The sequence below is a fragment of the Protopterus annectens genome, chromosome 8.part0, assembly GCF_019279795.1.
Source record: "Protopterus annectens isolate FY-2018-M chromosome 8.part0, PAN1.0, whole genome shotgun sequence".
NCBI lineage: Eukaryota > Metazoa > Chordata > Ceratodontiformes > Protopteridae > Protopterus > Protopterus annectens.
In genome coordinates this window covers 1447062383-1447077203 of record NC_056741.1, presented here as the reverse complement: position 1 = coordinate 1447077203, position 14821 = coordinate 1447062383, and the positions used below count along the sequence as shown (strand labels likewise).

The 14821-nt window shown below is 40.2% G+C and overlaps 1 protein-coding gene across 2 annotated transcripts in view; it reads right to left on the bottom strand.

Moving 5' to 3' along the window:
- MCAM (melanoma cell adhesion molecule) overlaps positions 1-14821 on the bottom strand; it is a 508421-nt gene that overhangs the window by 118681 nt on the left and 374919 nt on the right. For both annotated transcript variants that reach the window (XM_044081049.1, XM_044081050.1), the window contains exon 10: positions 5846-5984. In XM_044081049.1, the coding sequence (XP_043936984.1) occupies positions 5846-5984 (139 nt within the window). The remainder of the gene's footprint in view (positions 1-5845; positions 5985-14821) is intronic.

Here is a 14821-nt window from a genome sequence, read left to right as displayed (position 1 = left end):
CCTAACGTGACAGCCACACAATCCCTTGCCACATTTCATTTTAGGAGTGCATATAAGCTGTAGAAATAGTGATGGTAAGTAAGACTGAGAAACTGGGGATACCTGTATTGGGGGAGGGGGCTGGGGGGGGGCTAATGGTACAACTGATGCATTCCAAAATTATCCATATTTTGCTTTAATATACTATATACAAACACAAAGCAATATGCAAGGAACTTTTTTATGACACGAATTTCCATAGAGTATCAAAGTTAAGGGGAAACATAAAGGTGCACATTTAGAATGGTGTACTATGGATTTACAGGGTTGAAATCAGTTGAAATACCTGGGAATGCATGGAAAACACCTAAAACAATTACAGCTCAACAGACTGCTCACAGCAAGTCTGTCAACGGACAGAGGAAAAGGTGGCCTTGATGAAAGAAGCACTCCATTGCTTTCAACAAACTCTTTGTTTCTAAATTACACTTTTCCTGTGACTACTATTGTCAATTAAACTACGTACCTTTACTAACCTAATGCTCTGAAACAGGCCTGAATCAAAAGACAGACAGAAATTACGTGTAACATCAAAACAATATGACAAATAGCATAAAAACACAGAATCTACAAAGGCCTGAAATTAATAAAAGCCTCAACATGAAAACTAATATTATTTGACATAAAATCAATTAAATTTAGTACACTGAGTGTTGGAACATCTGGAATGGAGCACAAAATAGACAAATCATGAGATTAAACAGTAGTAAATAATGCCAGAATTTCTCTACCCGCAGCTAAATGCTCTGATGGAGAAAATGTTTGCTATAGTACAAATGAAAAGAGCAACAGATCCTTCATCTGATAAAATATTGGAATGGTAGATTCTGAACAACATCAATACAACAAAGGTCCTGTCCTGTAAGTTTTGTCTAATGGTATGTCCTTCCAGTTATACTTTATTTTCCCAGGACTAGTAAGTTGAATAAAGAACTGTTTCAGTTCCTTAAAGAGACAAGTATGCTCCAGATACTCCCAGATATGCTCAGAATTAGTCCAAAATGATACAAAAATCACTGAACCCACAGACATTGCCAACATACTGGCAGACAGGTTCAGTGCAAACTTCACCCCCCCCCCCAAAAGGAGAGATAACTATCCCAGCGGAGTGCAGCCTCCCAGACATCTCCAATGCGCAGGTGAAAGCTGCTCTCTCTAAAGCTAAAAACACAGCATCAATGGGACCGGATGGTGTCCCCGGCTGTGTGCTACACGAACTCAATGAGGAACTAAACCCGCACATAAGGCAGCTGTTTAATCTTAGCCTTACCACAGGATACGTGCCCAAGGAGTGGCGTACGGCAACTGTGGTCCCACTCCACAAAGGCGGTGCCTCTACGGACCCTGGTAATTACCGCCCCATAAGCTTAACAAGCCTGGTCTGCAAAGCTATGGAGAGGATCATAATGGAACTCATAAACAAAGACATAGGGGACTTGCAGACATTGGACCTGACCCAGTTTGGCTTTGTCAAGGGCAGATCATGCCTTTTGAACTTGGTCAACTTCTTCGAAACAGTCACCAAGGCCATGCATTGATGAGGGAAAGGCAGTCCATACAGCCTACCTTGACCTTGCAAAAGCATTCGACACAATACCCCACTCGGGTATTATAGAGAAACTTACCAGCTTAAATGTAAACCCATATGTCACAAGATGGGTTGCAAACTGGCTAAAGGACAGAACCCACAGGGTTAGAGTAGCTGGCGCCATGTCAGACTCCAAGCCGGTCACAAGTGGTGTCCCACAGGGCTCAGTCCTTGGCCCCCTGTTGTTCGGCATCTACTTCTCAGAAGTACAGGCTAACATAGGAGGACTATGGCTGACAAAGTTTGCAGATGACTGCAAACTGGGAGCCATAGTGGAAAGTACATCGGACACAGATATCCTTCAGGGGGGTCTCACGGAAACTGATAGCTGGTGCCAGAGCCATGGCCTGAAGTTAAATGCCAAAAAATGTATAGTCATACCCTTCGGGAAAAACAAGGTAACCCCAAGCTACCATATAGGTGGCAATCCACTAAGCACAGAAGAGGTTATCAGGGACCTGGGGACCCAGGTTGACAGTGGCCTTTCTTTTGACACTCACATTGCTAAAGTGGTTAGAAAAACCTTCTACATTGCCCACCTGATCATGAAGGATTCACATCCAGATCAAGTGAGGTCATTGTTCCCCTGTACTCTTCACTTATCAGACCAATGATCGAGTACAATGCCCCATTCGGGATGTATCTCACCCGACACCTGCAGCAATTGGAGAGACCCCAAAAGTTCCTCACCAAAAGGATAAAGGGACTCCAAAATCTGTCATATGCTGCCAGACTGAAGAAACTCCAGCTCTATTCAGTCACATACCGTCTGCTCAGAGGTGACCTGTGCCTGACATACAAGGCCATGTCCAACCCGGAATTAATGGGCATGCTCCACCTCAAAAAATCCAAATCTACCAGATCCACTAGAGCAAGTGACTTAAACCTTAGCACGGATATAAATAGGACATGCTGGAGGGATAGATTTGTCACCCAGAGACTCCCTATGTTGTGGAATAAAATCCCGGTCCATGTGAGGCAGAGCACCTCACTGGCTCTGTTCAAGAGAAATCTTGACCGGTGGATGGGAGATCGTAGGTTTACCCCGGGAATCATCTCTGTGTCACTGCTGGACAGAGGCACAACAAACTAATGGGCACAGTATTTTTTAACATAAGGGGTGGCGTAAGCCACAAAAACTCTGGGCTAGGCTTATAAATGCCTTAGGGCAGATAGCCCAGTATAAACCTATGAACCTATGAACCTAAGTGACTAAAAGTGAGGGAATTCACTGAGTCAATTGGAAATGCAAGATGTAATTGAAAACATGATTTATCCAGTGCATGACTATATAGCAGCCAGGGTTACCAACTGTCCCTCTTTGTGCAGTACAGTCCCTATTTGGGCAGCTGTGCCCTGCAAACACAACTAAAAAATGCAAATGTTCTGAGATTTTATTTCCTATGTTTTCTTTAACAGTTGCATAAAACAATTATTTTATATCTGAAATGCCTAAATGAAACAGCATAAGCAACCAAAATGCAAGAATAAGCTTTTATTTTGCAAAAAAAGGGAGGCTCTGTCCCTTGCACTGGCCATGTTATGTTTTGTCCACCAAAATTGCATGTTTCTATAAAAAAGTCCCAATTTCTGCATTTGAAAAGGTGGCAACCCTAACTGTAGCTTGAAAGTCCACACTACTAAAAAAGGTTTGATTGGAACTTTATTATGAAATGATAGCTTAGACTACTGCATATGCATTAATGACATGTAAAGAGCATGCAATAATGTGGCAATGCATACACAAAAATGGCCATATTGTTGTGGAATAAATCAGTAACTGCACATTTGTAAAACTGAATCAGACATTGGCTACACTATATTTTGCAAATAGTTAAGCTACAGTTAACTACCTTTACATTCTGAGGTAACAAAACCTCAGAGAATGGAAATCAATTTCTTTCGAGGAAAAAAAAATAGAGAATATGCTCTTCCCTCTTTGGTTTTGTGATGCAGAAGTTACAGCATGCATGAAGCTGGGGGGGGGGGACTGTTACCCACATGGAGGTGCATGAGGAAATCCCCCCCCCATTCCCTTGATAACAGAGTATAATTTTCAACTTTGAAGTGGTTACGTGCATTTGTATAATATTCTCTGAGTTGTTTTGTGAATTTCTGGCATTTGCTGTTTCATCATTTTTAGAGTTTTATAATTTTAATTTGTCTTTTTGTTTCTGTCTTTTAAACAGTGTTCTCTATAATACTACCTACAAAGGAACAAAATACACCCTTATCCATTACCTAGGTGAAACTGTGAAAACTGATGGCACTAAATAAGAACATTTCTGAAGCACAAGGCAGAGCGGTAGTTTGTGCTCGGTGCTGTTCACTGATCTGGTGAGGAGAAATAAAAAAGGAGCTTTCCTGATCTAGGTAATGCTCCTAACCTCAGAAGCAAACCAGGTCCTATTTCTATGCCCCTTATTTCCAAGTTGAGGAGCAAGAAAAAAAAAGGTCCTGATCTTTCGCCTTTTAAAACTGTAGCAAGTCACTTGCTATAACTAATACCACACATGAAGCTCTGAGGCACGTCAATCCTGACCAGAAAGCAGTATTTATTTCTATACCAGCATTCAGAAATACCAGTTCACAAATTAATACCAGTGCTGCATTACTTTTCAGTTGGCATCACCTGATGGAGCCTCCTAACACCTTGCAGCTGGGGAGGCTGCCCCCTTCACCCCACACTAGCTACATCTGTGGTACAAGGGCTCTTAGTTATTTTTAATAGTAGTCACAATGACACACCATGGGATTATGATCCCAGTTAGCACTTTGCACTGCTTGCATTTCAGGTCTGGGTTTGCCAGTCCATTGTTAAAGTCTTTTAAAGAAATGCTAAAATTTTACAGTTTATCAAGCTCTGGATACGCTGCCCCATACGTCCAGAATTTGGTTCCTGGTACTTCCCAATTAAAAACCTGCTACGCTACGGCTTCTTTTCTACATTTGGTCTTAAAAGTTTCTTTTAAGAGTGAAACATCTCTGTCTTTTTGGGCCATAGGTCTTGGTTTTAACAGCACTTCAGCAGGTGATTAACATTAAACCCTGCTGCCATACACATTACTGCTGTACTGTGTAGTTTATATGCACCCCATTAAGCTCATACCATAATATATGATATAGACACAGCACCTCAAAACAGCATTCCTAATAACTTAACTAGCTGCTATGCCACAGTGCCTCCCCCCTGCACAAAGACACTGTTTCTATACCAAATGGGGTGGGTTACATGACTGGAAAAACCCATGCACATGCAAGTGGCTACTGCCAGGCCTATTTCTGATGGTGAAATGGAATAGATATAATGACAGCACCCATCAATCTAACCTGGTATTTATATTTTGTTGTTTGTACAGCCACTGCAGGGGCACATGGTCAATTACTAGACTGAAGCTGCAGCCTAATAAGTAATATTATAGGGAAGTTAGTTCTCACTTAATAGCAGTAGATTTGTGTTCCAAACCTGCTATTCTTTGAATTCCTAACTAGACTATGTGATTGTATTAGTGAAATGTATAACATGTAGTTTTCATTTTGTGCTTGTATATGAGATTGAATCAACATTTGTGTCTGTATGTTGTATATGTATCGAACTGTTATTTATTAATGTGGAGCTTTTCCCCCTGGGGCTCCGCTGAAAAAGGATATATTTTGTCAATTCAGAATTTCCTGGTAAACAAATGGTGCCCTCAGCTTCCATTTTGTCTGTTTTGAGGTCTAGCTACTCCTCCCTGAATGGTGCATGCTAAGTATCTGACCTTTGTTACACAAAACTTAGTTTTAGCAGCATTAATTCTAAGCTGTGTCCGTCATAAAGAATCTAGAATAGTTTCCACTTTGGAAAAATGTCACGCCTAGTCTTGTGAATAAAGTACTACTGAAGTCAAGGCAAACAGCAGATTATCTAGAGTGAATTTTCAGAACTTTATCCAAGGGTTTTGAAAAGTGACAGGAGCTCCATGAAGTCAAAGGTGTAAGAAGGATTAATGGAAAAGACCTTCAGTGGTGAAGCATCCAATCTTATCTTTGGTTTCAGGGGTGAGGGGACTCTGCCAGTTGCCCTAAATCCAGGGAAATCAAAAACCTTGCTTTTCCTATCCTCTCTCGGACTGTATCCTCTTTGGGTACTGGAAACGTTTTGCTACAGTGTTTTTATTTGTTGATCAACATATTAATAAAACAAATTAGTTAATCTGTTATCATTTTTGTACTTACCTTTCACTATTACACGAGTAGCTTTCTTCCTGCTAAGTCTAGGGACGGAGGGCATTGTCACCTCACAGGTATAATCACCTGCTGACTGATAAGTGACATCAGTCAAAGTTAAAGCGTTCGTCTTTGCCACCACATGATTCTGTAAGGTAGATAAGTACAGGTTTTAATTCTTTTTTGTAGAGTTGTCTCATAAAGGGAAAAACTTGACAAACTAAACAGTGAGTTATACAGGTATACTTCATCATATCTTTATTACTTGAGCGTGAACACACTTACATGTGTGTGAGTACTGAACATAAAAATCATTAAATCATTGAATTGTTCTGGTAACATGCATTTTACATCCTGTATACCAAATTGGCTTTCAGTTAAAAAGGAAACCAGTTCAAATTTCAAACTTTAGTAAATGAGTTATACTGGCTTGCTAGAGTTCACTCAGAGACTGTAGAGATCTCAGCCGAGTACAATGTACGACACAAAGAAACGAATGAGAAGATAGTCAGAATGATAAGGAAACAGAAGATGTAAAGGCAAGGTAAGGAGACAAATAGAAGAACAAATAATACAAGGTATGTGAGAAGGCTGTTACTGCAAATTAGGAGAAATAACACCAGTAGATTATGGAACACAAACATAAAGTTACTAGGTTTACAAACAGAAATAACACAAGATGTCACATGAAGGACAAGTGAATGAAGTCATCAGATCAGAGGAAAACACAGATTATCCCCAGGAGATGGCAGTTTCACTTATGACATGGCGTGTAAAAGAAGTCTTTTTAGTGAGTAATGACAGTGCCAAAAGCCATGTCACCATTTTTTAAGGAAGGTATAATGGACTACTACCATGCCACAGCAAAAAAAAATCTCAGTTGTCTATTTTGGCGATTCTGGTTCAAGAGATTATTTGGACAACTACAACAATGTCAGTTTACACAGTAATCTATGTTTAAAGATTAGTTGTATGGAAATTAACTTGTTTTTACAATTTTTTTTTTTTAGCAGGGCAAACTTCTTGCTCTAGACAGTGATGTGTCTTGCTGGACAAGTCAGCAATAACTCTTAGTTTAGACACACTGTAGAACTTTTCAGTAACTAACCTAGTAGCGTTTCTTAATAAAAGATCAGGACCAAGAGTAAATAGGGTTGTAAAATGCCGGCGTTAGGTTTGGTTTATCCTCCAGGTGTGAGGAAGTTCTTTAGCCAGTAGAGAGCTAGATAACTGTTTGCCTTATTTACCTTTACTTTGTGTATTACTGTTATCTTTCTTATTTCTAGGGGGAGCTTATTACTGCCTAGCAAAAGTATTTTAACTTGCATTCTCTGTGTAAAAGGTCTCTTCTAGTAAGTCAGATTTACAGTTCTCTAAAGCTCACTGAAGTTTGAAATGAAGGCTCTTCAGTGAAGTTTGTAACACAGTAAAGCGGATTTATACGCATACCGCAATAATTCAGCATTGGCAACATTTTTCCATGGCACTGACACTGATGAAAAAAGTTGTGATCCAATGAATGAATCTTCTGAACTCCTGAAACTGGGTAATCTAGGTCTGCAGAACAAGGTCAGCCATTTGGCATTTTGTGGGATCTGCAGTGGATGGCTGAAACACTTTTCAAACAAATATATTTAACTGAATGTGCATCACAAAATCCTAAGCAAGTGGTCAGGAGCATTGAGTGAGCAAATGTACCTGTGAAGATGCATCTGTGTGTCCTTTGCATGATGTTTATAGCCAAATGTGCATTGGGCAGAAGGGGAAAAATGCATTAGTGAGTATTCATTATTTGTACTTTCAAATTACAACAACTAAGCCAGTGATGGCGAACCTATGACATGCGTGTCAAAGGTGACAAGCCACAATGTTTTGGGTGACATACCAGCATTCATCAACACCCAAGTTACCAAAGAAACTGAATGAACTAAACTACAAAAAACGTGTGACCCTCCACTTATCTATAAAAACTCAGCAACAAAAAAGTAATTAAATGATGTTAATCAAATCAAATGCAGTGTGTTCCATATTTTTTTCAGTTCAATTCAAAATTGTTATTAAAAGTTGGGTAATTTTTTGGTGCACTATTTTAAGCCCAATTATCAGTGCACATATCATTTTCTCTATTGTAAGTCACTGATTTTCCTTTTACTTTTATAATACATAGCACACATCACTGGACTGTATTTTTTTTAAATAAATGAATATGTAAAAAATTGTTTCTCTTTTGTTTGTGGGGGAGGGGGGCACGCCAACAGAGTCAAGATAAGCATTTTTCCAAATTTTTGGCACGCTGAGCCCAAAAACTTCGTCATCACTGAACTAAGCTGTAGTACCTTAAAGTTTAACTAGGAACAACTGAGCACATCTACAACTTAGTCTGAAGGCTACACATTGCATTTTGGTTGACTGTATGTAACAGTTGTGTTTTTTTTTTTTTTTTTATTTGATTAATTTAATTTGGATACTTTTACAACTATTGATGTCCGAAACAGGCTGCTACACAAACGCTTTCAGTTTGTTTTAGTGTTTTAACTGAAAAGTACAAAGAACTCACAGATTGTACTTGCTTTCAGTTATTTCTGGCTTATTTACAATGTTTTAGTACCACTGTTTGTCTTTGTGTATTGTTCACAGACTTCTTCTGTTTTTGTTGCAATTGTTCCTGGATTCAAGCACCTTAATAAACTGAACTTGAACTAATAACATTCTTATCCTGTGCCCTAAAATGCAGGTTTAATAGCCTTGCCATTGTAACTGAGTCTCAGCACTCTCATGCCTTGAGCAAACAACTATATCCCACTTTTGTATGGTTTCATGCAGCTTTTATACAACTTATTCAGTCGTCTACATAACTAAATAGCACAAAGTCAACATAAGGTACTGCTTTATTTCTATTTGTGTTACTTCCTTTTTTTTGTTTCCCCTCCTAATCAAGATTAACACTTTTAGTATATTCCTTAGTGGTCGTGGCACTTCTAAAATGAGTGATGCAATTCTGCAGTCTTTAAAATGTAAATTTTCTCCATATTTCCTTTATCGTTTGTTTCACTACTTCAGATGATAAAAGCTTACTTGGTAATATCCCTGGTAGTTTATTATCTTGTTTAGCAATGCAGAACTTAATCAATTTTACCTTGCAAATTTTTAAGCCATGTCTTCTTTAGGCAATGTTCAACCAGCTCCATGTTTTCTAATGAGTTAAGCATCCCATTCATTAATACTGTTACTTGTAATAAGAGTATCTATATACAACAGAATTATTCAGGAAATGCTATTCAGGTTGACTTAGATTTTGTTGGTCTTTATTAACAACATTAACAAGTGCACTAGCAATTCTTTTATGGTAGAACAAAATAGTACCCATATCCCCTGCCACAAGTTAAGGCAAATAAGGAGTAAAAACGTACAGCTGATCTATATGATAACTTTCCGGAAATACAAACTTTGAAAAAATTTATTGGGCATTAGGATTGTGCTGTTCTTTCCCCCAGCACTACAGTTCTTTTAGTTTAGAAATTCCTGAAGCCTCTAATACTCTAGAACAACAACCACACAGTTCTTCTGTTTTTCTGGTTGAGAAGATAGACTTACACACTAGTGATCTGTACTGTACCTCTATAGAAAGACGTGACTGGAAGAAGTATTTTTTTTTTTTTTTGTGCATGCATTGCATTCTATTGAGGAAAATGTTGACATTACAGTAATAACAGAGATCTGGTTCCGTAATAAAACCTACCCACTCCTGTGCCTAAATACACTATCGCAATTTCTGAACAACAAAGAGTGCTTTTGGAATTTCATTTTATGCAAAAAGCAAACTGAATTTTGCAGACATGCCATATAGCAAGGAGTTTGACATTTTAGTGATTAAACTGTAGTCTAAAAACAAGCATCTTTCTATGGCTGGATTTTACTACTTGTGAAAGTGTTTAGCTTGTTTAGGTGTTCACCGGATACAATTTATTTTCTTATGACGAACCTGAACTTCCCTAAAACAGTCTGGCAAATATATACATTGTCAAGGTAGATTACAATACAGTTTGGATGCTCTTAATCTAGAACCCTTTTACCATGGAAATGTATGATTACCTGTTTATCTTGGGGTCATTCAAAGCTCACAGTTAGATTCAAAGAGCACAAATAAAATATTATAGTGCTGATTATGGTTTAACAAATGAGTAAAGGATTGGGAGTGGCTAACTGTGATGGATGCTGGGTAGCAGGGGATCTACCCTATCTCATTCCAAGCAAAGTCTTAAAAATCATACTTAAGCAGGAATGCCTGAGTGGATCAGGGATTTAGAAAAAAAGTGGTCTATTCAGTCCTAAGCAGGTCTGCATACCCAAGAGGAGAGAACTGGAAGACGTAATCCCATAGGAATAGATTACCCTACCCTCGGCAGACCTAAGATGAGTAAGAGGGGATGGTGGGTGGAAGCCAGTACTGCAACAGTGATTTTCCTGAATACCTACTGTTATGGAGAGTTCTTATACAAGCATGCTAGGTTCTTTCTATAGATCACTACTGCAGCAGTCTTTACTACTGGGATGATTCCCAGAACTTACAAGGCTACAGAGGTGGACAAGTTAGATGGATTGAGCTGTATCAAGACATGCAGAGTAGCAGAAGCAAATGCAGCACTTGCTCTGGAAGCAGCTTCTAGTCTACAATGCTTGAAGAAAGTGTGGCCTGATGACCAGGTAGTGTATCAAGTCCAGCTTATGCACTGAAATCCCCTGAAAAAAGGCTCCAGTGTCTACAGTACCCGTAGTGCTGCAACCTCCTACACTCCCTTCCAACTTTTTCCATGAAAACTGTAAAATAACATAATACAGCAGGCCAACTGCTTATAAATAGTCTACTTGTAAACTGGTTTCCCCTCCTTTCCAGAGCTGGATGCAGCACTAGGCAAACTAGGAAGTTGCCTAGAGCCCGTGTTGGCTGGTGGCCCCCATGTTGGCTTGGGGAGGCAAAAAAATAAAATTGTTTATAAGTAAAAAGTCAGAAGACATAAGTTAAAGACATCTGTGAGACTGAAGGGCTTTTGGACCTTGCAGGAGACTTCCGTAAGAAAAGAGCAGCAAGCCCCAGAAACCTCTACGAGAGCATTAAGCACCCTAACATAGGACGTTAGAAGCCAGCAGCCTGCAGAGCAAGAGATCTGAAGGCCAGCACAAAACAGGATTAGACAAGCAAGGGGGTTTGATGGCTAGCACAAAGCAGTACTGAAATACCACAGAGAGATTTGATGGCCAGCAGGATTGGACTGCCATAGATGGCTAGCAAAAAGCAGGACTGAACTACCACAACAACATTTTATGGCTAGAATGATTGGACTGCCATAGTGAGCCTGTCAAAACCATTAGTACAGGTGGTGTAACCAGTGCCGTGAGGACAGAGGCAGGTGTGTGAAATGCCTCAGTTAGGGATGGCAGGTTGGTGAACTTATTCAGGTTCAAACCTTGTACCCTGAGTACAGCTGACTACAGCCTGAAACATTTACATCAACTAAGCAAATACATTTTCATGGACTTTTGAGTTTCAGTGCAATTTTCGAGAACTGTTGAGTTTCTCTGCATTTTTAAAGAATGTTGAGTTCCACTGCATTCAAAGAATGTTGAGTTTCTGTGCAGTGAAAGCAGTTAGTAGCACAAGTAGCATACTTGACTTTGGTGTAGATCAAAAGGCATTGGGGTTCTGCTCTCACACTATGTAGATGGAGTGCTCATATGGCAGTGTCCTTTAAGGGAGGATAGGGTGCTGCACTCCTGAGTGTGTTCTCCTTTGGATGAGATGCCTAGTAACTATGAAGATGTTACTGTTTTGACAGCCATTCCCTATTGCAATATTACCAGCTTAAAATTTTTTTAAAAGTAACAAGAGAAATGTATTCTTCAAGGGCAGCAGGCACTGAATTTGTACATAAAATGCTGAAATGTAAAGTTGTTTGCCAGCAGCAGCCTCTTCATTAGTTAGAGATCTCTTTAATGTGGAATTATTCGTATGAATTTTATTTCTGCAGAGATTGTGTACATCGATTGATATTGGTGGATTGTAATAACAGACGTCTGAGTGGCCTTTTGTGGCTGAAATGTTCCTTAATGGGTAATTTTGTCATTATTGGTTCATATGTTTTGATTCATTGATTGGTGGAAAAATGTTCAAACCTACAAATTTAAAACATGCTCTAACAAGTGGTACTGCATTATACAATGTATTAAGATACAACCAAACACCTTAATACTGGGTGATTTCAACTACCCTGCCATTAACTGGGAAAACTACTCATGTACCAACACCTTTTCTCAACGGTTCTTGGAATTCATAAATTCTAATGCCCTGGATCAACTAATCCATAGTCCCACCAGGGGCTCCAATATCCTAGACCTGATCATTACCAACATGGGAAATCGATGCTCCACAACTATGGTCACCACCTCGTTGGTCAGGTCTGACCATAAGCTAACCACCCTTGACATCCACATCCTTCCCCCACCCCCTAGTAAGGAAACCTCCTTAAAAAACTTCTCCAAAGCCAACTTCATGCTACTCAAGTCAGAAGTGACAAACTTCATGACACCCATGCAGACAGGAACTGAAAGTTTGACTGCTGAATCATACACTAAGGCACTGTACGAGCGCATCCACTCGTGCATGAATCATGCCATCCCAAATAGAACCAAGATGCTCTCTTACAAAAAAAGGAAGCCAATCTGGTGGTCCCCTGCCATAAACAAACTTTATAACAAAAGGAAGAAACAGTTGCAGAAAAGAGGAAAATCCCAGGATGCAAAAAGCTCCCTTACCAGCCTCAGTAAGAAGCTGAGATCCCTCATAAAATCCTCCAAAGCTATTTACGAAAATAAAATTGCCAAAGATTCCAAAGACAACCACAAGGCATTCTATAGCTATGTGAAGAATCTAAATGGAAATGTTCAGATCTACTCTGAGTTACAACAGAATGGCATTAAATATACTGATCCTAAGGATATTGGCCATATCCTGGCAGATCTATTCAGTGCCAACTTCACCTCCCTCTCACCCCCTAAAGGGCCCATCTCAATACCAAAAGATTGCCAAATTCTGGTAATAATGGTCATACAGGTAAAAACTGCACTCTCCAAAGCTAAAAATACAGCATCCATGGGACCAGACAACATCCAGGGCTGTGTACTACATGAACTACAAAATGAACTGGCACCTCACCTAAGTGTCATGTTTAATCATAGCCTCACCACAGGCTTCATGCCCATTGAGTGGCATACAGCTACAGTTATCCCACTCCACAGGGGGGATCCACCTTGTATCCTGGGAACTACCGCCCCATCAGTCTGACGAGCCTGATCTGCAAGGCCATGGAACATATTATCATGGAACTTATAAACAAAGACACTGGCAACCTTCAAACACTGGACCCCACCCAGTTTGGATTCATGAAAGGCCAATCTTGTCTCCTGAACCTGATTGACTTCTTTAAATCAGTCTCCAGAGCTGTGGATGAGGGTAAGGCGGTCCACACAGCCTATCTGGACCTCGCCAAGGCCTTCAACACCACCCCCTACTCTGGAATCATAGATAAACTTACTAAGCTGGGCATTAATCCCTACATCACTCGATGGGTTGCCAAATGGCTTACCAACAGAACCCACAGTGTAAAAGTTAGCTGACTCCAAATCCAGCTCCAGACAAGTGACAAGTGGAGTACCTCAGGGTTCAGTCCTGGGACCACTCTTGTTTGGCATCTACTTCTCTGAAGTACAGGCCAATACTAAGGGACTGTGGCTGACAAATTTCACAGATGACTGCAAACTGGGAGCCATTATTGAATCCCCAAATGATGTGGATATTCTGCAAAAGGGCCTTACAGAAACAAATGCTTGGTGCCAGAGCCATGGGCTCAAGCTCGATGCCAAGAAATGTATAGTTATCCCCTTTGGGTAAAAAAATATGTACCCATGAATTACCATGTAGGTGGCAGTACACTAAACACTGAAAGTGTGATAAGAGACTTAGGGACACAGTTGGACAGTGGTCTCACCTTCGATAACCACATCGCCACAACAGTCAGGAAATTCTTCTATGTGGCACACCTCATCACTAAGGGCTTTTCATCCAGAAAAATGGAGGTCATTGTCCCACTGTACTCATCCCTCATTAGACCCATTATAGAATACAATGCCCCATTTGGTATGTACCTCACAAGACATCTGCAACAACTGAAAAGGCTGCAGAAATACCTCTCTAAAAGAATCACAGGCCTAAAGCAGATGCCCTATGCTGACCGTCTAAAAAAACTCCAGCTATACTCTGTCACATATCGTCTACTCAGAGGTGATCTCTGCTTAACATACAAGGCCATGTCAAACCCAGAGCTGTTGGACATGCTACACTTAAAGAAATCCCAATCCCTCAGAGCCACACACTCCAGGGATCTAAACCTTGTCATCACAATGAACAAAACATGCTGGAGGGATAGGTTCCTGACCCAGAGACTCCCCATACTCTGGAATAGACTGCCCATACATGTCAAGCAGAGGGCCTCTTAGGCTCTCTTCAAGAGGAACCTTGATGATTGGATGAGAGATAGGAAATTCACCCCGGGGATCACGTCAGTCCCCCTGCTAGATAGGGGTCCAGGGAAGTAAATATTCTGGGAAGAAATATCCAGGGAATTGTTATGGCTAGGCTTGTATAGGCCCTAGGGCCGATAGCCTAGTGCCAACCTATGAGCCTATAAGCAGTATAATTTCACGCAGTCAGGATAATGTATCAAAAACACATGCATGCATGGTCCTAAAAATGTGTGCAAAGTGCAATAGCTTTTATAAAAAGTCTCAGGTGAGGATCTCCTTTGGGGAAGTGCTTAATAAGCTGTTGGGATGCTGGGAGAGAGGGTAATGTCTGAGATATAGCTTTATAGAGGCACGTGCCAGATCAGTATTGAAGTATAGGAGAATCCTGGATACTGTTGTTGTACTAGG